Here is a 27823-nt window from a genome sequence, read left to right on the forward strand (position 1 = left end):
AGCCCACCTCTTCAATGCTGCGTTCGGCACCTAACCCTTACCGTTCAGTGAATCCAGACTGCCCCAATTTGACTGCCCCTATCGGACCGACCGTTCACTTGTCTATTAGATTGTAAGCTCTTTGAGCAGGGACTGTCTCTCTTTGTTAAATTGTACAGCGCTGCGTAACCCTAGTAGCGCTCTAGAAATGTTAAGTAGTAGTAGTAGTAGTAGTAGTAATTTGGAACTACTGCCCTGCTATTGCGTGCCCCAGGCGGTAATTCCATTTTTTATGCACGTCCAATACATGTGTCGGAAAATATTTTTTATTTTCTGGCACTCAAAGCTAAGGGTGGTAATCAGCAGTGTACGCACACTGATGATTACCGCCTGGTTAACGCATGAGACTTTACCGCTAAGTTAATGGGTGGCGGTAAGATCTCAGACCCAAAATGGACACGCGCCAATTTTTTTTTTTTGCCACATGTCCATTTTTGGCCAACAACAACAAAAAAAAGGCCTTTTTTACAGGCATGCTGAAAAATGGACCTGAGCGCATCCATGTGCCTACACTAGTGCAGGCCATTTTTCGGCGTACCTTAGTAAAAGGACCCCTTAGTTAACCTGTCTGACCAGAAGGCCGGGGCTCAAACAGAGAATGTTAAAAGCCTTCTGGCAGAACAGGACGGGGAGGCCACGAGCAAGAGGAAGGGATCCTCCCACACTGAGGCTGCAGTACCACAGCCTGGTTGATCTTTAAAATATCAAAGTTTGAAAGGGCCACACCCTCGTTGTTGCAATTATGTTGGGTAGCTGTGCAGACACATATTGTTTTTAAGTTGCTTTCATTGGTCTTTCTAAGGTAAAATTATGTATCATACCTGATAATTTTCTTTCCATTAATCATAGCTGATCAATCCATAGACTGGTGGGTTGTGTCCATCTACCAGCAGGTGGAGATAGAGAGCAATCCTTTTGCCTCCCTATATGTGGTCATGTGCTGCCGGAAACTCCTCAGTATGTCGATATCCAAGCTCCATCCGCAGGACTCAGCACTTAGAGAATTACACCCACAAAGGGACACTCTGCCCAGCTCACCACCGCCGAAACGGGGGAGGGGAATTAACCCAGCTCATCCCCACACAAGTGGGGGAGGGGAATCCGTCCAGCTCATCCCCGCGGAGCGGGGGAGGGACACCACACCCGCCGATGCGGGGGGATCTGGCTTATCCTGCAACCGCAACCGCGGGAGGAGCTGACTGACCCTAACACCGCCGAAGCGGGAGGGGTACAAAGCTGCTCTACTGCCACACGAAGTGGGAGGGAGCGCCGGCAGAATTTAAGTCTCAATCCAGCCCCGTAAAACGGAGGGGAGAGGAATGCAGCAGCTCACTGTAACACAAATTCGTCTCAACTCTTGAAGAATCCATTGAAAAACTTGAACACGAAGTCCTCCTGAACAGGAACTGAAGACTAAACTTGAACCTGAAATGCAACCAGAATATAAACAATACAGATATCTGGGAGGGGCTATGGATTGATCAGCTATGATTAATGGAAAGAAAATTATCAGGTATGATACATAATTTTACCTTCCATATCATCATGCTGATCAATCCATAGACTGGTGGGATGTACCGAAGCAGTACTCACCCAGGGCGGGACATAGAAATCCCTGACCGCAACACTGAAGCTCCAAACCGGGCCTCCGCCCGAGCAGCCACAGTCAAGCGGTAATGCCTGGAGAAGGTATGGGCCGATGCCCAAGTTGCCGCCTTGCAAATCTCTTCCAAGGAGACGGACCCGGCCTCTGCCATCGAGGCCGCCTGAGCTCTAGTGGAGTGAGCCTTCAGCTGGATAGGCGGCACCTTCCCCGCGGCCACATAAGCCGCTGCAATGGCTTCCTTGACCCATCTTGCCACTGTAGGCTTAGCAGCCTGCAGACCCTTACGAGGACCTGCAAACAGGACAAACAGATGATCCGACTTCCGGAAATCATTGGTCACTTCCAAGTATCTGATGATGACTCGTCTCACATCCAGATATTTGAGAGCAGAGTATTCCTCTGGGTAGTCCTCCCTACGAAAGGAAGGGAGACAGAGCTGCTGATTCACATGGAAGCGAGAAACAATCTTGGGCAGGAAGGAAGGCACTGTGCGAATAGACACTCCTGCCTCAGTGAACTGCAGAAAGGGCTCTCGACATGAGAGTGCCTGGAGCTCGGAAACTCTTCTGGCTGAAGTGATAGCCACCAAAAAGACTGCTTTCAACGTCAGGTCTTTCAGAGATGCCCTTGACAAGGGTTCAAAAGGCGGCTTCTGCAAGGCTCTTAGCACTAGGTTGAGATTCCACGCAGGCACCACTGAGTGCAGAGGAGGGTGCAGGTGATTAACTCCCTTGAGAAAGCGCACCACATCTGGCTGCGAAGCCAGGGAAGCACCCTTCAGGCGGCCCCTGAAGCAAGCCAGAGCCGCTACCTGGACTTTAAGGGAACTGAGCAACAGGCCTTTCTCCAGACCTTCTTGCAGGAACGCCAACACTGAAGAAATTGGAGCAGTGAAGGGAGAAAGTGAGCCTGCTTCACACCACGCTGCAAAGGTACGCCAAACCCTGGCGTAAGCAGTAGAAGTAGAGCGCTTCCTCGCTCTCAGCATAGTGGCGATGACCTTGTCTGAGAAGCCCTTTTTTCTCAGACGCTGCCGCTCAATAGCCAGGCCGTAAGACCAAAGGGGGAGGGATCCTCCATCACCACGGGACCCTGATGCAACAGGCCCTGCTCCACTGGCAGCCGCAGAGGATCGTCCACTGAGAGCCTGATCAAGTCCGCATACCAGGGACGTCTGGGCCAGTCCGGACCCACCAGGATTATCCGGCCCGGATGCTTTGCCACCCGGTCTAGCACCCTGCCCAACATGGGCCAGGGCGGGAACACATAGAGAAGCTCCTGTGTCGGCCACTGTTGGAGAAGAGCATCTACTCCCAGGGATCGAGGGTCCCGTCCTCTGCTGAAAAAGCGCGGCACTTGGCAATTGGCCGATGACGCCATCAGATCTAGGCTCGGCTGGCCCCAGCGCTTCGTGATGTCCAAGAACGCCTGAGCAGATAGCTGCCACTCTCCGGGATCCAAGGTATGGCGACTGAGAAAGTCCGCCTTGACATTCATGACTCCGGCAATGTGGGCCGCTGACAGCTGTTCCAGGTTCGCTTCCGCCCACTGGCATAGATTCATGGCCTCCTTGGCTAGAGGGGCGCTCTTGGTACCTCCCTGGCGGTTGACATAGGCCACAGCCGTGGCATTGTCCGACAGGACCCGTACTGGCTTCAACGCCAGTACCGGGATGAACTCCAAAAGCGCCAACCGAATGGCTCTGAGTTCCACCTGCTGAGATAGAGAACATACTGAGGAGTTTCCGGCAGCACATGACCACATATAGGGAGGCAAAAGGATTGCTCTCTATCTCCACCTGCTGGTAGATGGACACAACCCACCAGTCTATGGATTGATCAGCATGATGATATGGAATCTTGCATGGCTCTGTTCCTAGTTATATATCTTATCCATTTATCATCTAGAAATGCAAGTTTAAAATCGAGGGACTATTTAATATGTCATTATCCAGACCCTAAGAAGATAGCGTATGACTTGTTTCTCACATACTTTTGCATATCAGGCTGCTTGCTCTTGGAATAAGCTGCCATGTGAAATTTATGGTGTTTTTTGCAAATTATTGAAGACCTTTATGTTTAGGAAATATTTGGGTCATTAATGTGGGACGCTTGACTTTTTTTTATAGATTTTATTGTTTCTTATATAATGTTTCATGTTTAATGCTCCTAGGGATGCCCACTGAACTTGGGAGGCATGTGTGGGGTATAAATATCATGTAATGGAATGGAATGGAAGCAGAGTGGCCTTTCAGCAGACACCTGTATCAACTAGCTATAAACAGTAGATGCTTATTCCAGGTAGGAGGTTTACCTAAAACCCTATGAGTTATTAACCTTTGAAGCTAGGCTATAGGCAGACATGGGTGTGTTTAATGTTGGGCCAGTCAGGGACAGGACTATGCGAAGTTTACAGAAACCTTGAGTGCATATTAAGACTATGGAACCTGTCAGGGACAGGACTGTAAGAAGACTGTAGGAAGATAAAGAGACATTACTATATCCAGTCTGTGAGCTAAATAAGCTTGTATACATAAAAATACAATAAAAGTGTTTGTGTGTTGCTTCCATCCCTTTGTATGGCTGTATTTCTGAGGATTTCAAACCTGACAGCGGGGTCACGCTACCCCATACTAATACTTAAATTACTGTCCCTCCTAATGTGCCATATTATTATTATTAATATCACTATTATTGTTATTATAATTTTTGTATTATTATACCATTGTAACCTAGGTTTCCTTATGTGTTGCTGTATCTCCTCTCTTCCCCTGCATTTTAATTGTGAACAGCTTAGATATATTATTGACTTTTTGGTATATCAAATAAAATTGAAACGTGAAACATCTAAAACAGCAAAGCCCATGTGTAACCTAATTAAATCCTGGTGGTGTGAGGTGGTAGACACACAAGCAATACACAAGTTTTCACAGTTTAAGGATATAATCTTTTTTTGTTGTTGTTTTTTTGTTTGTTTGTTTTTGTGGCTTCAGCAACCTGAGGCAAAGGCTTCTGGAGACATAAGGAAGAACCACTAACCTGAAAAGAAAAAGCGTAGGATTTGTTCTTTGCACTCTTTACTCTTTCACAGCAAGCACTCGCAGAAAAGGATGGCTGGCTCCTTTGAGGATTGAGCAAAGCAGAGCTAGCCTCATTACCATTCATGAATTCCAACACTGTAACAATCAACATGAGAACTAACCAGCAGCGGTGCACATATACCAAGTGCTGGCCTGGCACTTTATATCGGTAACTCAGATTTATGGAGCACGTAAATGTTAAGGATGGTTATTTAATACCAGGAAGAGTATGCTACTAAAACCCACAGTAATAAGCTCTGATTTAAGGTGCCTGGTATTAATGACAACTGTATCTGATATACAATGTTGTCCTTTCATTCCGACTAAATTAGTAATGAGCAGAATGGTCTATCCCAGCCTTCTGCAGAAAAGCCGTTATCCCAACAAACTGCTTACCTGAGAGGCATCCTGGGGGAAGACAGCATCAAACGCAAACATCTTCGGTGGGACCTGGCTGCCCCTCTTTTGGAAGGCGCTGGGGCCTCCACAGGACAACGGATCGTAGAGAGTAATCTGCTTCTTACGGGGATCAATCTTTAAAAAAGAGCTGGACTCCGAGGTGTCCTTGGCAAGAGTGGAACAAATGCGCACCATGACTTTGACCTATTAGCAAACAGAGAGGATAACCCAAATTAGTATGATGATAGGTTGCTTTTAAGCCTCAAGTTCATTTTTAGGACTGCAAGGTAGGAAGCTGGAGAAAGAAAAAGAGACAGTCAAATCGAGTACTGATTTTTCACTCTGTATAAATAAAAATATGGCAAACAGGAAGAGGCTCTTGTTGTCCGCAGCAAATCACAAGGACAGACCAAAGCAGACAAGATAGAAGTCCAAAAATATGTATTGTATAAGTCCAAAAATATCTTTATTGCGCTAGTCCCGATGTGGCCATGTTTCGCCAATATGGCTGCATCAGGGGTAAATACAACAAACTATCAAAAATAAAACATCCACATATTTAAAAGCTGTAAACTAGAAAAAACGTCTACATATAAAATATGTACCTACCCATATAAAATAAAACACATGTAAAAGCAAATAAAGGTTCAAAAGAGCTCTAAGAATATGCTTGACTCATAAATTATGCAAATCATTGACAGTAAAAAACACATACATTAAAAATATCATAAAACATCTGATTAAAAAAATATTTTCAACGTAAACATTTTTTCAAACCACAAACTTAAGAGTGACTTTTTACCACAATAAGTAAGTAACAACATGTGTAAATGCCTAAAGAAACACCTATCAGGGATGTCCAAGTCATCTTCCTGGTTGGCAGAAATTCATCCAAGAAAGCCTGAGGAATGCATATAGTAACTCAGGGGCCTGCAGTAGTGTGGGCATGTGTTTTGGATGCAAGCTGGACCATTTCTCCACTGTGTCTGGAAAAAAGGAGGGGTTTTGGCCGGGAAAATTAAAATCAGCGCTCATCTATTTACGGCCTGAGCCCTTAATGCCACCCATTGACTTATCGGTAAGGGATAATGTGTTATCCATGTGGTCTGTCCAGCATGCGCCAACTGCCGATTACTGCCAGGAACACCCCCGCGGTGGGAAATAGAAAATGATTTTCTACCGTGGGTTTTCGGTGCGCTCCAAACTCCAAAGTCACTTAACCCTCCATTGCCTCAGGTACAAACTTTGACTGTGAGCCCTCCAGGGACAAGGAAATACCCAGTGCACCTGAAGGCAACTCACCTTGAGCTACTACTGAAAAAGGTGTGAGCTGCCAGCTGAATCCCTTTAGTTTGCACTTGAGGGTTAAGTGACTTGCTGAAGGTCAGTTGGGGAAGCAGGATTTGAACACTGACTTTGCTGGTGTATATACCTATGTGCTAACTACTGGGCTACATCTCTGCTCTACTCCAGTCCTCTCCAAAGTTGAGCAAAACATTATAGGGGTATGAGTGGTATAGCAGCAGGTGTTCCTAAGAACACTCCCTCACTGAAGTTGCAGTTTAGGCACCTCGCATTAGATGGCGCTAACCTGCCATGTCAGAGTCTCAATCAGGGGGGTAGGGCTCAGGCCAGGAGGTGGTTAAATCAAGTGCCCTGGAGCAGAGAGGATCAGGGAGGCTCCAATGGAAGAGATTTCCTGGAGGGAGGCTCCAAATAAAGGAATATTCCCTAAATGTTTACTGGGCTGCAGTACCTGTGGGGGAGTCCCAGGGAAGTAAGGAGTGGCCCTAGATCAGAGGCTTTCACCCTGTAGTGGCCCAGGAATTGCAAGAGAAAGAACAGAAGACTTTAAAAACAAGAGTGCCTTTATTTTTCTGTGAAGATGCAGGTCCTGAATTTCCTAGCCGGATTTATATATGATTAACTGGAACAATATTGAAGAAGGTTGTTGCCCAGGGTGGAAGTGAGCCTGTAACAGGAACTGACTATCTTCAAATTCATCTGTCTAGTCTTCCAAGTTCTACACAGGAACTGTTCCAAATTGCTATCCCAACTCTTCTCACAATGCTTCTATAAATTGATCCATCTGCGTGACAATGTACTCCTGAAATATCCAGCACTGAATAGCGCAAGACTCAAACGTCAGACCAACTCCAAGTTCTCCCTTTGTGCTATAACCGAATGGAACTCTTTACCAATCCATATGATGCTGGAGAGTGAAGACCCTGCTCTTTGACATCTCTGTCTTCGCCTACATGCATCCATGCAAAGCTTCCTTCCTCCCCCATCCTTCCTTAGTACCTTTAAACTCTTGCGATTCCTTCCCGCTCTACACTGCTCTTACAATGTAAACCAGCCCAAACCTCTCGTTGGGATGAGTGTGGTATATAAACCACAGACTAGATTAGATCTTGCTTTAATTACTTGTTCACCAATAAAGATTTTCCTTTGATTTTATACTACTACTACTACTACTTATCACTTCTATAGCTGCCCTTTGCAGCTGCAAAGCCACATTACCACAAGGGGTACTTTTAAAAAGCTCCTCTTTCATGTGTACAGCATGTTTACATGTAGAAACAGGCGCTTATACAACTGTATGCAAGCATTTACACTTGAACTGATGCTTCTATCTGAGGCAGAGCACAATAAAACGTACATAAAACATAGCACCCATAAATATAGTAAAAAAAAAACCTATCCTCCTCATCTCCCCAAACCCTCCCACCCCTCCCTAAACCAATCACAAAACATTAAGTGCACCATGTTGCCATTAACGTGTCACCATTATTAAAAATTAGAGCGTGAACCTTACTGACACCTATTTTGTAGATAGTAATCCCGCGCTAATAAGTTAGCATGTGGCAATGTAGCTGCCAGTCGTGTAGCTATGGGGGGCCTTGGGGGCCCAGGCCCCCCCATTTCAGCCTCAGGCCCCCCAACCCTGGTGGCCAGTCAAGTGCCTCTGTTTTAGGCACTACTGGCTGCCCTCCTGCTCCCTGCACCGCTGTTCTTCACTGCTCCTTGCACCACTGTCCTTCAATTTTACAGGCTGCCAGCAGCATCAGTGAGGTAAACACACTGACTTCGGCAGCCCAGATGCTTTCTCTGTGCTACAATTTCCTGTCCCGCATAGGTGGGACGCTGCAACAGAGGGAGAGCTTCCGGGGCAGCTGAAGGCAGTGTGTTTACCTCACTGATGCTGCCGACAGCCTGGAAAATTGAAGAAGGGCAACAGTGCATGGAGACAGAACAGGCAACATTAAAAAGCTGAAGCCAATTAGGTAAGTTTCCTTTTCCCTCTCCTCTGCGTAGTTGTTGGTCATTCCCGTTTATACAAACAGGAGCAAACAAACCTATGAGCAGCTTTATCCACGGTGTCATTTTTTATGGTTGGTAAAACTTTTATTTGAGCTCATTTATATTTTCCAACGTGCCAGCTTTGCAGCATGCGGATGTACACAGGGGAAGTATTGAATAATTAGTTCTAAATTGTAAATCATTGTGTCATTTAGAGGGGCTGGTTATAGGGACTCTCTGTATTCGTGCAGAGATGTTTCACATAGTAAAGGGCCACAAAAACTGATATCATGTTATGAGAATCAGGTGATTAACAATCAAACTTACTATTTATAACTACAATTTTTTAAAATAAACATTAATTAGGTTGAGACCTGGGAGCATTTAATAGCTTTTTTTCCTGTGTCTACATCAAAAGAAAAAGATGGCATGTGGGAACTTGCTCCTTTTGTTTTGTGGAATGCAGTGGTTATTATAAAAATGCACTTGCCTTTTTTATTACTACTTTCACAGACAGGTATTGAATAATGAGGTAGAGGCTTCCTTCATGCAGAAGTTCTGTCCAGAGGCAGTCTAAATGTGCCAACATTATCCAGTTCAGCACACTGTTAGCCACCAAGTTCATACTACTACTACTACTACTAATAGCATTTATATAGCGCTACCAGACACACGCAGCACTGAACATTTTGACATAGAGAGACAGTCCCTGCTCAAAGAGCTTACAATCTAGGTAAAACAGACAGACAAGACATTACGGGCAAGGGAATTAAAGGGTAAAGAGGAACAAGGGAGGAGGAGGGCAATGAGTAGTGGCTAGGAGCCAAAGGCAGCAGTGAAAAGGTGAGCCTTCTGCATAGATTTAAAAACAGGTAGAGATGGAGCTAGACGTATGGGCTCAGGAAGACGGTTGCATGCATAAGGTGCAGCAAGATAAAAGGAACGAAGTCTGGAGTTAGCGGTGGAGGAGAAGGGGGACTACAAGAGAGACTTGCTCAGAGAGCGGAGTTCATGGGGAGGAATGTAGGGAGAAATGAGAGAGGAGAGGTAATGAGGGGTCATAGAGTAGATGCATTTAAAGGTATGTTCAATGGAAAATAGATCTGTTGGCTCAGGCTGCTTTCTATGTGAATATTCCATCACTGTTTCATTATTGCTACCAAGTATTACATATTAAGGGCATTTGATCAAACGTAGTTTTAATGTGTTTATCCAGTCCCTATATGCATCTGGTTTTGCTTTTTAAACCCAAAGGTGAATCTTAGGGGTGATTGAACAATTAGGTATAAACTGTGTTGTTTCTGGCTTTACTTGTTTTGGATTCCTTTGGGTCCTACTGATCTGTATGTCTGCTGTCTAGAATTTTGGAAGATGGAAATGAGAAAATAAAAATTAAGCTTTGGATGTACTCTGTAGAAGTTGTTCATTTTTGCAATGTGTGTATGGATGCCTGTTCTTGTATGTGCATGTCTATACATATGGCTACGATTTCTTAACATGCGACATCATTAAAGGACAGACTTTTAAATGCCCAGTTGGGTATATATGCTAATCTCAACTTTGTTAAATGTTTCAGACATATCCATCTATTTGCTCCCATGATATAACTGAATTATATTATTCTGTCTGCTGTATTTTCAAATGTAAGACACATTGAACCCAAGTTTGCTTGGGATAATGTGGGATATAAATGTAAAAAAAAAAATCCTTTAACTTCCACCTTTTAAGACACTGCCTATCCAGCTGGATGGTGATGGCACAAGGAAAGCAAGTTTGGTCCAGTGAAGACTAACTCAAAATAACCTGTTCCTTAGCTGGGCTTTAGTTTTACCATGTTGAAAATGCGACCAATACCATGCTTCTGTGGTTATGTTCCACTAATAAGTTGGCTGGAGTCACTGGGGATCATTTTCAAAGCACTTAACGTTCCATAGGTTACTATCTATAACTTTGTAAGTCTAAGCTCTTTGAAAATGCAGCTCACTGTTGTCCCACAAGTTTTAACTTTTCATGGGTATCCGGATAATTTATTTGTGGGTTTTAATTTGGGGCAGGGGCGTATCTGCGTGGGGCCTCAGGGGCCTGGGCCCCCGCAGATTTCGCCCTGGACCCCCCTACCGCTACCAACCCTCCCCCTCCGTTGCTCGCCTACCTTCGCTGGCGGGGGACCCCAACCCCCGCCAGCCGAGGTCCGCGTCCTCCTGCCGCTGCCGGCTGCCTTTGGTCCTTTAATTCTTCCATTGAAGCTGGCGCCGACGAAAGTTTCTTTTGAGTCTGACGTCGCTGCACGTTGTACGTGCAGGACGTCAGACTCAGAAATTGTTTCTGAGTCTGACGTCCTGCACGTACAACGTGCAACGTGCAGCGACGTCAGATTCAAAAGAAACTTTTTCGTCGGCGCCAGCTTCAGTGAAAAAATGAAAGGACCAAAGGCAGCCGGCAGCGGCAGGAGGACGCGGACCTCGGCTGGCGGGGGTTGGGGTCCCCCGCCAGCGAAGGTAGGCGAGCAACGGAGGGGGAGGGTTAGCAATGGCAGCGGCTGGGGGGAGGGGGATCGGCAATGGCGGCGGGGGGGGGGGCTATAATGTGCCCCCCCTCTCTGGCCCTGGCCCCCCCTACCGCCGCAGTTCAGATACGCCCCTGATTTGGGGTAGAAAGTGATCTTGTGTTTTGCTCTCTACAGTAGATAATTCCTTTTAATTTTTATTTCTCCTGTGCTGTACTGCTTGCAGAGAATGTGATTTCTCTGTGTTTCCTTTTCTAATTTTGGCCCTTTATTCTATAATTGGTGAGAACTGGTCTGTGTTCTCTGGGTAACCAAGGTGAGAGATTCTGCTGGCATGTAATTTGTGTGTGGATCCATAGGAGTCTGACTTGTCTGGCTTTTCCAATAGGAAGCATACTGCGGTTCTGTATACTCACTGTTGACTTTTTAGAGGTTGCTACATAGGTTCTGAGAAGCTTCTTTGCTTTGTTTTTTATGGTTGGTAACATGTTTGTTTGATCTCGCTTATATATTCAAATGTGCCGGCTTTGCAGCATGCAGATGTACACAGGGGAAGCATTGAGTAATTAGTTCTAAATTATAAATCATTGTGTAGAGGGGCTGGTTACAGGGAATCTGTATTCAAGCTGAGATATTTGGCTCATGTAAATAGTCACGCCTAAAATATATGACATATTTGCCCTGCTGCACTAGTATTCTATAATAATAGAACTGGCTCCTAACACTGGTGCCCCCTTATGGAAATGCCCTCCAGATGCAGAAACAAATCTACAAAAGAAAGAGCTATAGATGCCTGAGAGAGAGAGAGAGAGAGAGAGAGCTCATGCTCTTTTTTTGCTTTGGTTTTTTTTTTATAGCCTAATAAGCTCAAGTATGCCGCAAAACTGTGACTATGGTAAACCTATATTCCTATGGGTACTAATCTATGCAATCTCAGAATTTAAACAGGATTGAACCTGTTCAGTATATGGATAGGAAATCTCCATAAACCACTGGATGCTGTAGGAAGTCTGTGTTGCTCTGTAGGAAGTAATTTTCTCCTTAAAAAAACAAAAAGTGTAGACCAATGCATGGCTATCATGCCTGGGGAGGATATTACCCAGCTGAGGTGCTAATTTGTATATTAAATAATCTACTGAAGCCATGTCTTGAGTCCTTTATGAATACTAAAGGTTTGATGGCATTTTTCATGGGGCTATGGATGTTATTCCTGATGCCACGGCTTAATTCCAACACACATGATCTGATCTAACCTACTCTACTGGACAAATTAAAACATATAACCAGACTTGAAAGTAAACGGTTCCTTCCTTCAGTAATATCTAGCTTCTGTCTGAGAGCACCATCTCTAGACAACCACTGGCTTTAGACAGCTCCTTTTATAAATGTAATATGAGTAAGTGCTCCAAAGCATATATCTATGAGGGTGAAATCGGCAATAACCTCTCCCTACACTCTTCCATAATACAAAATCTAATCGTAAGTCAAGAAATCAAATATATATGCAAATACTTTTCTCTCACATCTCTAAAAGTTAAAAGTTAACTGACTACTTCACAATGCCATGGAGTTGGAAATGTCAATGCCATTTTAGTACAAAGACTGATTCAATACTGGCATTAATGTACAAAGACTATGCCTTTGAAGAAATACAAAGCATACAGAAAGAGCTGGAGGTGGGAATGGAACAGGCAAGAGGGAGCTTACATACGGGGCACTTACTTTTATTCAGTTCACTCCACTACTACTATTTCATAGAAGGGCCCTTTTACTAAGCCGTGTCAATTTAGAGTTACCGTCCGGCTACCAAGTGGCCCTTGTGGTAATTTCATTTTTGATGCACTTCCGCTACATGCACCGGAAAATATTTGTATTTTCTGGTGCATGGGTGGTAATCAGGTGGTAATCGGTATTTTATGAGCATATACCATTACTGCCCGGTTACCACATGAGACCTTACCACTAGGTCAATGGCTGGCGGTAAGGTCTCAGATCCAAAATGGACGCGCAGCAATTTTCATTTTGCTGCATGTCCATTTTCGGCAAAAATAAAAAAGTGGCATTTTTTACTGGTGCGCTGAAAAATGATTCTACGTGCACCCAAAACACGCATCTACACTACAGCAGGACATTTTTCAGTGCGCCTTTTAATCCATGATATGCCTGTTCATGCAGTAATAAAACAATAACATTTTCAAAAATGCAGGTCCAAACTTATGGGGAAGGAGGATTATGAACCTGGCACATACCCTACTAAAAATGACCTTGATTTAATAAGGCGACCCCAAAAGATAGACATTTTTCTGCAATAATGCAAGAAAATTAAAACATCTAGGGCCACAATTAAGACATTTTTGGCTAGACCTGTTTCAATCACAACTAAGTGAGTAAAAGATACCCTAAATGATCAAATGAGCACTGGGGGATTAAGGCATGACCCCCCTTACTTCTCCAGTGGTCACTGATCCCCTCCCAGCCCCCTAACATGTGACAGTGACAGTACATACCAGGCTCTATGACAGCTTCACATTTGATGGCTATTCCTATTACAGCTGCAAGCTGGTCCCAGGAGTAGCCTAGTGGTCAGTGCAGTGGACTGTAAATAAGGGGACACCAGGCTCATATCTCACTCTAACTAGTACACTTTTGATGGAATGTGTGAGACCTCTAAAATATACTAAATATCTATTGTATCTACATATAGTGATACCTGCAAACTTGATGGATATTGTGGTGGTGTATAGTGAGGTACAGTGGGTATTTTTTCTGCTCCTGGAGGGCTTACCATACAATATAAAGGGGTTATGGTGAGATGTGTACCTGGGACCTTTTATGTGAGTCCACTGCAGTGCCCCTAGGCTGCCCCAGTACTCTGCTGGGATGTCTGTGTGGCCAGTCTACTAAGAATGACGGCCCCCCAGACATCCCTATGGCTGTTTTTTGGGTGCTTTTCTCGTGGACATTTTATTTTCCAAGATGGTCCCAAAAGAAAAACACACTGAGCTCAAAACATGTAGGAAAAAGGCAATTGTTGAACCAAAAAGATGACATTTTTCATGTTCCAAAATGTTCACCATTCAATTTTTGGATGTTTCTAGTAAACTGTTCAAAATTGGAGTCAGACGTTTTATCGAAAATGCCCCTTTGTGTCTCAGCCTTTTCCTGGTTTTTCAAGTACTGCCAATACGTTTGGTTTTCAATAATACATGTGACTATACCTGAGATATATGCATGTGTTCCCTCCATCATACGCAAATATACACTGATGGGTCAAGAAACACACTGAAGATATGATTAATCTCTCTAGGCTTATAAGAGTCTGGAAGAACAGCAAGATTAAGGAATACATCAAAATCAGTGTCTATAATGCATGTGTTGTACTTGTTAGGGCTCTCTTTCCAATAGTGAGACATGGACACTGTACCTGCACAAAGAGAAGTGGCTAAACAGTTTCTGCATGTGCTGCCTGAGGTACATCTCTAATGTCTCCTGAAATTATAAAATATCAAACTCCAAAGTCACGGAGCAAGCCCAAACGCTCATCAGCCCATCATACAGGCAACTGCAGAATTACCAGACATATTCCATATGGGAATGCATGGGATAAACAAAGGAATCTTGTTCCGAGGGAATGGATCCTCAGAAGCTTAGCCGAGATTGGGTGGTGGAAGGCGGGGATAGTGCTGGGCAGACTTATACGGTCTGTGCCCTGAAAATGACAGATACAAATCAAGGTAAGGTATACACAAAAAGTAGCACATATGAATTTATCTTGTTGAGCAGACTAGATGGACCATGCAGGTCTTTTTCTGCAGTCATCTACTATGTTACTATGTAACTAACATCTGGCCATTCATAACTGCAATGCAAATGCCGCATCTAGTTCTTTGACAATGACATTAACTTGTGGGAAACAGCCACTCAAGGTCAGAGCTACTGCAATTATAAATTGCACTAAGGCCTTCCAACGTATGAGAAAGGGCTATTGGGGATCTAAAAGCAAGTTGGAATTTAAAGTGCGCATGTGAAAGTCAATTCTATGACTGAACACATACAGGGGTAATGCTGAACATGTGGAGATAGGAACACAGAGGACCAAAGTTGAACAAGGGAGGATAGAGACAGAGAAATGATGCTGGACACAGGAGCAGAGATAGGGACACAGAGGGAGATGCTGAATATGGGCGGGCGGAGAATAGGAAGGATAGGGACACAGAGGGAAGATGGACGGTGGACAGACAGAGAGAGAAGAAATGTCAAATGGACAGGAGACCCTGGAAAGGGAGTTAGAAAAAAACAGAGAAAAAGAAGAAAAGAAACAGTGGGACCAAAGTGAATAGAAAAATGAAATGCTCAGACAACAAATGTAGAAAAAAGTATTTTTATTCTGAATTAATTAATTAGAATATGTTAGCTTTGGGAAATGCACAACTGTGATATTTTCCATTTCATTTTCAATTTCTCTAGTATTGCTGAACATGCTAATTTCTTGAGGTTTCCAGTTCAGTTTTTTTGCCTTCATATTTCTATTACTGATGTGTGGTCCCTTGTTCCATATTCATTGAGGGATTATCTGCATTTTGTACGTGACTGAAATGTGGTAATCTGCTAGCATGTAGTTTTTGTGTAGAGATCTGTAATAGACCCGTTTGTCCTGTTTTCTCACTTTGGGGCCATTTTATTAAACCACATCGCTATTGCCCACTGACCCCCGGATTCTATATAGTGCAACTTAAGCTGCACGCAAATCTAGTCATATTCTGGATTTGCATACACAACTGAATCAGCTTAACAAGCCAATCAGCACTGATAATTGAACTTAACAAACAATCATTGACACTAATTGGCAATAATTAGAATTTACATGCACAAATGTCTAAGAGTGTTCTATGAAATGATGTATGTAAATTCTAAGATATGGAACTGAAAATTTAGGCATAGTGTATAAAATATGCTTAGGCATATTTTTTCAGTGCTGATTTTTTAGGTGTGATATATAGAATATAGCCCTTAATGCAGTAAAAAAAAGGCTTAAAACAAAAAATATTAAAGTATTAACGTATTAAAGTATTAACACCTTTCCATCTTAATCCTCTTTCACTTCAGCTTATTATCAACTATTTTTGTAAAACATGTAATGACGTTCTCATATCCATACTCTGTAAGCCACATTGAGCCTGCAAAAAGGTGGGAAAATGTGGGGTACAAATACAATAAATAATTTAAAAAATAATAATAATTTTATGATAATTTGCCTATCAGCGCATGCTAAATGTGTGCTACTTAATTTTTTAAAATTTTCAGGCACACAAATGAGTACAGCTATAATGGTTCTCCAACACCGTCAGATGTATGATTTCATAAGGAAGGAGACAGAGGTCTTGTAGTGAAAGCAAGTGAGATTGAAAGTCTAAATAGACAAGAGTGTTAGGAGACGTTGAAAGACAAAGCACATCAAATACGACAAAAAAAAGTTAAAAAAAAGAAAAAATTAGAAAAAATTGCAATAGTGGTAGGAGGGGGTCAGTCAATGATTACAATCAGTCACGCAATAAGGGTTCACCTACATCGGTGATAAAAGCAGTACCCTGGTGACCATATGAGACTTCCCCACTTGACACATACATAAGATAATTGATATATATTAACATACTATGAAGATTATATACATTTATCTACAAGATTCTAGAAGCTCCCATTACTATCTCTACCGGTTTGTGTATTGTAATTTAGACATCAGCATTTACACCAGGTTTTACTTGGCGCAACTGCCCATGACTAACTGTAGTCGTGAGGATAGGCACTCAGCCTATTCTATAAACCATGTGGAAAATTAGGCTTATTCTATAAAGTACGCCTAAATTAGGGCATACTTTATAGAATGCGCATAGGCAAATTTCATTTTGGCATCAAAATTTTAGGCGTGATATATAGAATCTCGTCCATAGTGGTTAATCATTTATACTGCATGATATAACTAGCTATCCGCAAATATTCAGTGCTTCAACAGAAAAGTTAAGCAGCCAAATTGAGCCACTGAAATAGCAAGCCTATCTTTGGCCACTATAAACTTAACTGGCCAGCGTTGAATATTAACTTAGCCGGTTATTTTTTTAGCAGCCAAAAAAACCCCCTGGATATTCAATGACAGTCACCAGAAACGGCTCAGCATTGAATATTTAAGATACCTAGCCTGCCTCTCGCGGGCTGAACATCAGCCTCCATATCCTTATTCTTGGAGAATGGCAGTAACAAAATTACACGTTGCTATACACGCAATAAAAGTAAGCATACCCCTATACTGAGCTTATGCTTATGCAATCTGTGTACAAACATTCCTATGGGTGTAGTTGGGTACTACTGGGGTGCAGTTATGATGTACACACATTCTGGCCCAGATATTCAATGCCGGGCAGTTTCCGGTGACTGGCATTGAATATCTGGGAGTTTTTTGGCCGGCTTAGATAGGCCTGCTATTTGGGTGGCCCGATTTGGCCGCCAAACTTAGGCAGCCAAGTGCTGAATATTCGCTGTTAGCTGGTTATATCGTGCGATATAGCCGGTTATTCACTATTCCCTGGATCCTATATAGCACAACTGAAATTGTGTACACAAATCAGGTCTTAGTTTGGATTTGCATGCGCAATTTAATTACTTAACATGCTAATCGGTGCTGATAATTGTCATTTAACAAGCAATTAATGACACTAATTGGCATTAATTTGAATTTACGCTCACAGCTTGCTAGGCGTATTTTGTAAAGTGGTACGCGTAAATTCTAACGTGCATTGCCAAAAAGGGGGCATGGTCATAACCATGGCTGTAACGAAAACCTACATGCATGGTTATAGAACACACCTGCTCTGTGCCTAACTTAGGCGCTGGTATTTACATCAAATTTTACTTGGCATAAATGAACGCGCCTAGAGTTAGGCACAGGCATGGTCACTAGGCATATTCTATAAACCTGCTAGGTGTATTTATTTATTTTCTGCATTTGTACACCACATTTTCCAAACTAGAACACGCTAAAAAACGCTAGTGCACCTTTGTAAAAGGACCCCCATGAATTAACACACACTGGGGTCCTTTTACTACGGCGCACCATGAATTAACACACACTGGGGTCCTTTTACTACGGCGCACTAACAGATTTAGCACGTGTTATCGATTAGCGCATGCTATAGGATAAGATGCCCATTATATTCCTATGGGCATCTTATCATTTTGTGCACGCTAATCGTTAGTGCACACTAAAGGGCCCTTTTACTAAAGAGTTGGTACACGGCAATAGTCTTCCCGTGCGCCAATCTGGAACCACCGCAGCAGCCCGGTGGTAATTTCACCCCAGCGCGCACCATTTCTGGCGCTACGTCAATATATTTCTGTATTTTTACCACCAGGTTAGCGTGGGAGCCCTTACTGCCACCTCAATGGGTGATGGTAAGTGCTCCCCCCCCCCCAAAAAAAATAGCCACACAAATGTGAACTTACCGCACAGCCATTTCTTTTTTTGGCCTTTATACCCTCTGTGGCATAAGGGGATTCGGCGCGCAGCAAAAACATGCACTGCCGCTAGTGCAGGGCCCCATTTACCACAGCTTGGTAAAAGGGCCCTAAATCTGTTAGTGCACCTTAGTAAAAGGACCCATTAAGAGGTCCTTTTACTAAACTGAGCTTGTAAATGGTCTTAGTATGCCCTCGCACAGCCATAAGAGGCAATTTTCTATTTTATCTTTTTCCAGCTGTGCACTACTGTTAGCATTAGCATATGGCCATTTAAAAAAATTTCAAAAAAGTATTTTGTTCTGAACAGTGAAGGAAGTGACCAGAATAAATACTATCTCCTCTATCAGCCCCCTTCTCACTAAATCTAGCAAAATTCCTCTCACAGTCCTCTTCAACTATCTGTTTCTATTTTTTTCATCCAACCATTTATCTACTTCTCTTTGTATCACAGTCCATGCCCTGCCCCCAAGCTGCATTCACTTCAGCTCTGTTCTCCCTTTCACAGCCCATCTCTCAGCCTCTCTTTCCCTCAACCCATGTGTCTTCCAGCTCCCAGTGCCTGTGTCTACTCTTCTCCCTCTCCTTCACCCTCTATCAGCCTCTTTTCCTCCTTTCCCAGCCAGGATTTCTTCTTTTGGTTACTCCCCCAGACCCTTATAGCAGTATTATATCTCCTAGCCAGTACTCTCTTTTAGAGCTTGCATCCCCTCTATTAGCTCCTCAGCCTGCAGCTTTCTCACACTTCTCACAGTTTCTCTAGCACTCTCTCAGCCCTTCCTTGCCTTCTCTTGTCTGTATCAGCTACTCATTACAAGGTATCTTTATTAGCTTTTCTTCTTCTCTCTATGGTAGACCAAAGGGAGGAAGCCTTTCTGGCCTACATTATTACTGTTCTCTGCGCCTCCTGTTAGCCCATTGGTCAGACTTTCCTTAGCCAACCAATAGGTTTCAGGGAGAGACAGAAGCAGTAGAAGACAGGACCTTCTTGTCTGCTTTCCCCTGCAGCTCTGTATCCTGAAGCTTTCAGCTCCGATATCTAGGCAATGCTGGGAATTCATCACCGGCATCCACAGAGCTGGCGCCTATGCTGGATGCTAAATAATGTTGCTCAAGCCTAATGGTCTCAGATAGATTGTACCACAGAGTGGTCCAGCTACTGAAATAGCAGCTCTCCCTGTTATCACTAATCTTGCACTACACTTATTTCCACATACTACTACTACTACTATTTAGCATTAGGCAAGTGAACTAACACAGCGACCACAGTTCTTCGAAACCTACTTAAAATGCTTTGTTCCTGCTGTGCTTACCAGCCTATTCCTGCTACCTTTATAGACACAAAGGTTTTTCCCAAGTGAGTCAGCCATATCAGACACGTTGTATGTTTCTACTGTGTGCAAATTCTAGTACAAGTGAATCGAGTCAATCTTCTTGAAACATACACAAGGACCACCCTTTCTGTCATTTCACTTTGTATTTCACAAGCCCTTGATGTATTAAAAGCTGGCTGTCATTTTTTTGGAAATGGTGAAAGATTTGTTTCCCGGTTCTCCCAAGTCTTGCCTCGCTGTTCTTTTTGTGATCCTCTGTCCTGGCGAAACCCTTCCTGTCTTGTCATTATCTTCTTTTTCACCTCCCTTCACTCCTCATTCTTTGCTACAGGCGATATAATTATTTACTTCTAATGTGTCTTCTCAAGTCAGGCTGGCAAATAAAGCAGAGCCAAGACACAGGAGATCAAAGCATGACAATCAAATACCCTTGACTGACTCACCAGGGCATTCATACTATCTGTTACCAACATAACTAACTTATAAAGTGATGCCAGGATGTGTCTGTCTTTCTTTTTTTTCACTAAGAGGTTTGACATCAAATATTGTGGAAAATACGTAATTAAACATTAGAGCATTAATTTTATTCCATCTTTAAAGTACAGTGCTAGTACTCATCACTCATCACTGTTCTACCCATTAGAACAACACTGACATTTATGCACTGTAATTGAATCATTTTTTAAAATCTACATGACTGTGTATCACACTGTCTTCAAGGGTGGTTCTCCTTTTTCCTCTTTTACTAGGCCTGCACACATATGCAATTTCTCTGTTTTTGTCTTTTATATTAAAATAAAAATGATATCTCTAGAGATATTTAAAGAAAAGATAGAGGATTGAGGAGTAATGAGCGAGTGTGTGTGGGGTGCCCTAGACACCAGGGACTCTTTGGGGGGGGGGGGGGGAGGTGACGGGTCAGGTCATGGAGGGATGCCACTAGAAAGGACTGTTCAAGGGTCGAGTCAGGAGAAATGCCATGACATGCCTTTTTTTTTTAAATGTCACTCTGCCTTCCTGTCAGTGTCTGAGCCAATCAGCGTTCAGGCACTGACAGGAAGGGTAACATTTATCAATGAGCTGTGCACTACTGCCACGATTTTAACATGGCAGTAATTAGCATGCTCATTGATTATAGCCTGCTGTGGTATTTTTTGTGTGATATTTTGCGGTAAAGCTTCGGCTCTACCTTGAGGATTGCTGCATCTGTCCCAGAGTGAGAATAGGATTATAGTGGAGTAACAGCTTGGAGCAGCCATCAAAGCAGTGGAGGTCTAAAGGGACTTACGTAAGTGTTCCTGCAGGAGTATAGTTGCTGGGGTTAGTGGTATCAATAATGGTACACCCCACCTTATACACTGAGAAGTCCTGTCTGTGTTGTGAGGGAGCAAACCCTGGTGCATCCCAGGTACACAGGTGTTTTAAGTATTTTGACAGTGGCTTACCAGGATGATTTTTGAATATTTTTGTCAAGGGAGTTTGGAGTATTTTGGCAGAGGGTTTGCCAATAATGCATTTTGAAATTTTTAGGTTTTATAAGAAGGGCAAGTAGCACAGACATAACAGGTACTTGGTGGGAATGATTTGGGGCCATATTTACTCAAGCTTAAAGTGTGCTAAGTGTCACACAACTCACTTTATTCCTACAGGCTAGACAGCACTCAGCGCATATTGATATCTTTAGTGTACACTAAGCTTTAGTAAACATGACTCTTGTCATTTTGGGACTTGCATTATATAATAATGATTTGCAGGAAAAGAGGAAGATTGAGGATTCCCCTGAGCCCATGAAGAAAGACCCCTACCAACCTAGGGAGAAAAAGTCCCGAGTCAGAAATCATAACTGGAATACCCTTTCTAATGCTACATGTGCTCCTTGACAGGGACTTTTTTGTTTTACATCTCTGGTCTTAAAAGTGTAGTTACAGAGCAACTCATTATACAGCACCCAGTAGATCTATCAGCTGGAACCCTCTGTCTCTAACTACAAGCACAGTGAGATGTGCATCTTAGAAAAGATGCAACTTCTGCATTATTAAAACCAGCAAAACTCTCTCTCTCTCTCTGAATACAAAATTCCAAGCTGTCCTGCATTTTCGTATTCTAAAACTGGAAACAAAGATCCAGGCAATGAATGTTGAATTTGCATGGGACGCTGATGGAAAACATATGTACTAGCTTTGAAGAAAGAACAAATGAGCAGATCAAAAGAACTGGTTCTCAAAGAAATATTTATTCTTAACAACAATTAAGAAGTAGCCTGATACCACCATGTACCCCTTCTGGGGCTGCGACAGGGGCTATTAAAAAATCCTAGATGCATGAATAAGATGTCTCCTAGATGGTAAAGGAAAATGTTTGTGCAACAGCAGCATGCAGTTCCTTATAATGTTGATTCACAAAAGTTTACCTTTACCATCTAGGTGACATCTTATACATTAAGTGGTTTTAACAGCCCTGATGCAGCCCCAGAAGGGGCGAAACATGGCTGTGTCAGGCTACTGTTTATTTTAATTGTTGTTACAAATACATATTTCTGTAAGGACCAGTTCTTTTGATCTTCTCTTTTTGCACCACGTTGGATCTTGCAGATCAGCTGCCCTGTTGTTTTTTTGAAGAACAAATGAACCAAAAAAAGAGCAGTGTATGTTGGAAGGAAAGACAGCATTAAATCCAAGCAGTGGGATATTTTCAATGCACTACAATGTTCCTGATTCATGTACAGCAAAGCGAGTGCCAAGAATTCACATCCCCAAAGCAACTACATAATCTGTGACTAAACTGTGCTATAGGAGATGTGACAAGCAAAACGTTCCGACGATCAATTTAAACCAGGACCTACATAAGGGTTGTGCTTGAACAAAAGCTGGTGCATTAAGTCTTTTTCTAAAAGCCAGAGCCAGATTAAGGAGGATAACAGCGGCACCAGGACTGTGGCAACCAGAGATCCTCCTTCAGGACAGGCTGGGAGAGTTATTGCTTTCATGAGTAGAAGTCACTAAATCAAAGCTGGGTCAGAATCAGCTTCTCACATTTGGATGAGACGTCTATTGTAAGGAAGAATAACAATATTTGTTTTACTGTTTGCCCCTTAAATATAGCAAACTTCTAATAAACATGCCACACAGAAAGAAAGTTTCAAGCATAAAACTAAACAAAGGGAGATGTTTTTCTGTCAGATCTGTTTGGGGGGTCCAGCAAGGCACCTCATAAAAGTTAGTATTTAGCAAAGTACCAAAACCAATGTCGTTTGGTTTTCAATTTACTAAACAAGGGAATGTATAACTTTCCCCCCTTGGCTCACCAATTTCCTCTGACTCCATGTGTCTGCAGTGGTTGGCCCCTTGCTCAAGGGCATGAACTGTGATGCAGATGGACCCTGGAGCTGTCCACTGGACATCATTACAGGAAAAATGCCATCTCGGAACTGGGAATGATGCCTCAGCAGCACTCCTATTCCTAGGCGAGCTGAAAGATCAGGAATGGGGCCCTTCACATAAATATTGGATGCATGCCATGCCATTTGTGTTCTGATAATGAACTGACTACTAACACATAGAAATCACTTTAGTTTGCTTAGGGATCTAGGAATACACACTCTAGATGGAAGGTCGATGCTATACAATGTTATACAACACCAATCATGAAGCAGATATAGAACTAAATTCAGTAAATGGTGCCCCAATGTGGGCATAAAAAAAAAAAAAGCGCTGAGCACTTTTCTATAAATGGTGCTCTTGATGAACACCCCTGACCTACCCATGCCTCTCCCATGGCCCCGCCCCCTTTTCCAGTTACGCACTAAAGAATTTATACATGCAGTTTTATAGAATAGCACGTGAGCCATCTGTGTGCGTAAATCCAAACTGTTGCTAATTATCACCAATAATTGATAGTTAGTGCCCAATTATGGGTGCTGGCTCATTACGTAATTAAATTGCACGCGCAAATTCGGCATGTGCCCAAATTTGGATGCTCAATGTTACCCTCCTCTCCTCCTTCCAGTACACATTAATTGATTTGATTTGCTTACTTTATTTTTTGTCTATTAGATTGTAAGCTCTTTGAGCAGGGACTGTCTTTCTTCTATGTTTGTGCAGTGCTGCGTACGCCTTGTAGCGCTATAGAAATGCTAAATAGTAGTAGTAGTAGTAGTAGTAGTAAGAGCCATTCATAGAATTCCCCTGTACATGTCTTTCTCAGTTTTCCACCTTCCTTTGCTCTAGGGTTTCCTAAATCAATCCTTAGGGCATACCCAGTCAATCAAATGTTCAGAATGTCCACAATGAATATGCATGCTATCAATTTGCATACAGTTGAGGCAGTATATACATATTCATTGTCAATACCTTGAAGACATGACTGGCTGGGTGTGTTCCGAAGACTCTATTGAGAACCACTGCTTTGCTCCTTTTTGGGTGAGTGCTTTTCAGGATGTTGGATATGAATTGCAATAGACGGGGAATATCTACGTCAATCACTGTATTAAACTATTTCCAGTGCAAGCAGGAGTTGCTCTCTAGACCATTTCAGGAGAGTGGGAGACTCTCAGCAGTGCTGACCTGGCTAGATGAGACACCTTCTCAGGCTGCTTCTGGAGAAGTAGCTCAGTTGATTGGAGGCCAGAGAACCGGAGAGGAGCTGCTAAGGTCATTTGGTCTAGGAGGTGAGTGTTTCCCAACTGCACGATAACCTTAGTAAGTCATCTTTTCCTCTAAAGCCTATAGAGATAACTTTGCATTCCCTTTGGGATGCTATGGCTGGGATGGAGGCACCCCGTCCCAAAAGTTAATGGCAGTTTTTTTCGCATTTTTCCAAAGAAATGAATCAGTTCACTACTTTGGAACAGAAAACAATGATTGTGGAACAAAAAGTGATTAGTTTGGAATCCAAATTAGATAAGAAACAGAGGGGAATTTTCGATATGACATGTAAGTCGGACTTTGGATGTTTTGTGCTAAACGTCCCAAATCCAAATAGGAAATATAGCCATTTTCAAAAAAGCAAAATGTCTATATTTTCTCAAAAATACCGTATGTAACATCTTTTTGTGCTTTGTGTGTTTATCTTTTTGGGCCATTTTTGGAAAAAAAAAAAAAAAAGGTACAAGTGAAAAATGTAAAAACTCAAGCCATAAGGATGTAGGAGGAGCCAGGATTTTTAATGGACTTGTCCCACAGACTTCCCAGGAGAGCAATGGGCCACCCTAGGGGGCACTGCTGTGAATTTCATATAAATGCTCCCAGGTACCCATCTCACCGTTGCTTCCTTATCTTGTCTCCTGCACCCTCCAAAACCCACTGCCCCCAGCTGTACACCTCTACAATAGCCCTTATGGGTGAAAGGGTCACCTAAATGTAGGCACAGTAGGTTTTGGTGGAATTACACTTTCCACCGCAACTGTAACAGGTAGAGAGATACGGGTCTGAGTCCTGCAATGACCACTATACTACTCCATGGAACTGCTTGCTGCTCTAATAGACCTGGCCATAACATCTGATGCTGTCATAGAGGCTGGTAAGTACTATTTTTATTCACAATATTTTGGGGGTGGGAGGGGTCAGTGACCACTGGGGAAGTAAGGGGGTCATCCCTGACTCCCTCCAGATGGTCATATGGTCATTTAGAGCAACTTTTTATGCCTTATTTGTTCTAGAATGTAACTCACCTTGAGCTACTACTGAAAAAGTGTGAGCAAAATCCCTTATGTGTCTGTCACACATGCACTCTATTATACCATAATATCACTCTGTATTTGTCATACCAGAAAGGCGATCGCCTCACGGTACTATGTAAGCCACATTGAGCCTGCAAATAGGTGGGAAAATGTGGATACAAATGCAACAAATAAATAAATAAATAAATAAAACCAGGTCTATACCAAAACGTTGAAGTTTTCGCCCTGGACGTTTTCGTTTTGTTCCATAATGGCTGTAAAACATCTAAGGTACGGCCTAGGCCCATCCTAATCCCGCCTCTGCAATGCCCCCAACATGCCCTCTTGTGATTTGGACGCACTACAGATGAAATGCATAGATAAATATCAGCAAAAGAGGTTTCGATAATACCAATTTGGACACTGTGAGAAGAAATCCATCCAAATGGTGGTTTATGACATTTTTGGGACATTTTTCAGTTTTGAAAATGAGCCCCATAGGACTAGATTCTATATAGCATACCTAAAAGTGTGGCGCCAAAATGAATTTCGCCTAAGTGCATTCTATAAAGTGTGCCTTAATTTAGTCATGGGCAGTTAAGACAAGTAAAACCCGGTGTAAATGTCGACACCTCAATTATACGCAGACAGTGTATTCTAAAACCATGTGCATAGATTTAAGAAATGCCTACACCCCCTTTTCAACTATGCAACTTAGATTTTAAACACAGCACATTATAGAATACACTTAGGGCCCTGTTTACTAAGCCACCCTGTAGGTCCTTAGACAGTTCTGCACATAAATTCTAATTAATGCCAATTAGTTTCAATAATTGCCTGTTAATTGAAAATTATCAGTACTGATTGGATTGTTAACCAATTAGGCAGGGCCGGTCTTAGGCCGAGGCGACCGAGACAGCCGCATAGGGCCTCGCGCTTAAGGGGGCCCCGTGCGGCGCGCCTCAGTCAGCCTCCTCCGCTCCATCCCGGCGCTCAGGTATTTAAATTTACCTCGCTCTGACGTCGCAGCAGCTGCGCAGTGTCAGTGAAAGCGCTGCCCGATGTCTCTAACCTTCCCTTCGCTCGTTCCCTCTCAGTGTCCTGCCCTTGAGGAAATGACGTCAGAAGAAGGCGGGGCACTGAGGGAACGAAAGAGCGAAGGGAAGGCTGGTGGAGAGACGTCAGACAGCGGTGCTTTCACTGACGCTGCGCAGCTGCTGAAACGTAGGTAAATTTAAATACTAGAAGAGAGAAGAGGTTGGGCAGGTGGACATGGGAGCGGTAGGGATGGGTGGGGAGAGAGGAGCATTGATTGATTGACATGGATGGGAGGGCAGGGCCCAGGGAGAGAGGATTAATTGCTGGACATGGAGGGGAGGGAGGAGAATTGCTGGATATGGATGGATGGAGGAGGGAAGTGGAGACAGGAGCATTGATGGACAAGGCAGGGGCGTAGCCAGACAACAGATTTTGGGTGGGCCTAGGCAAGAAGTGGGTGGGCACCAAGTGTTCTCTCCCCCTCCCCTTAACCACCACCCAAAAAATATCTCAGCTGGTGAGAAAACGCTTCTTTCCATCTTGGCAGTCTGCAGCAGGCATGCACTGAAAACTGAGCATGCGCAGGTGCCGTTATTGTGGAGACTAGCGTTATCGTTACCATCAGGGGGAGGTCTTCAACTGGCGAAGCTTGGGATCCCCACCAGCTACCACTAAACGTGTGCTACTGTTGGAAGGGCCTGAGCCCTAAGAGGGTGGGCCCCGGCCCACCCAGGCCCACCTGTGGCTATGCCACTGGGACAAGGATGGACATGGATGGGAAGGCAGGGCCCAGGGAGAGAGGAGAAATTGCTGGACATGGAGGGGAGGGCAGGGGAGAGAGGAGAATTGCTGCTCAGTGTGCTGCTGCGGCTAGGAAAGTGAATAGAATGTTGGGTATTATTAGGAAAGGTATGGAAAACAGGTGTGAGGATGTTATAATGCCATTATATCGCTCCATAGTGCGACTGCACCTTGAGTATTGTGTTCAATTCTGGTCGCCGCATCTCAAGAAAGATATAGCAGAATTGGAAATGGTGCAGCAAAGGGCGACTAAAATGATAGCGGGGATGGGACAACTTCCCTATGAAGAAAGACAAAGCAGGCTAGGGCTTTTTAGCTTGGAGAAGAGACGGCTGAGGGGAGACATGATAGAGGTATATAAAATAATGAGTGGTGTGGAACAGGTGGATGTGAAGCGTCTGTTCACGCTTTCCAAAAATACTAGGACTAGGGGGCACGCGATGAAACTACAGTGTAGTAAATTTAAAACAAATCGGAGAAACGTTTTCTTCACCCAACGTGTAATTAAACTCTGGAATTCGTTGCCAGAGAAAGTGGTGAAGGCGGTTAGCTTGGC

At 43.3% G+C, this 27823-nt stretch overlaps 1 protein-coding gene across 1 annotated transcript in view; it reads right to left on the reverse strand.

The window, feature by feature from the left end:
- The window catches only part of KIF26B (kinesin family member 26B), a 799934-nt gene that overhangs the window by 164601 nt on the left and 607510 nt on the right, over nt 1-27823 (reverse strand). The window contains exon 6 of the mRNA XM_030196461.1: nt 5121-5327. Coding sequence (XP_030052321.1) covers nt 5121-5327 — 207 coding nt within the window. The remainder of the gene's footprint in view (nt 1-5120; nt 5328-27823) is intronic.

This window comes from Microcaecilia unicolor, chromosome 3 (assembly GCF_901765095.1).
Source record: "Microcaecilia unicolor chromosome 3, aMicUni1.1, whole genome shotgun sequence".
Lineage (NCBI taxonomy): Eukaryota > Metazoa > Chordata > Amphibia > Gymnophiona > Siphonopidae > Microcaecilia > Microcaecilia unicolor.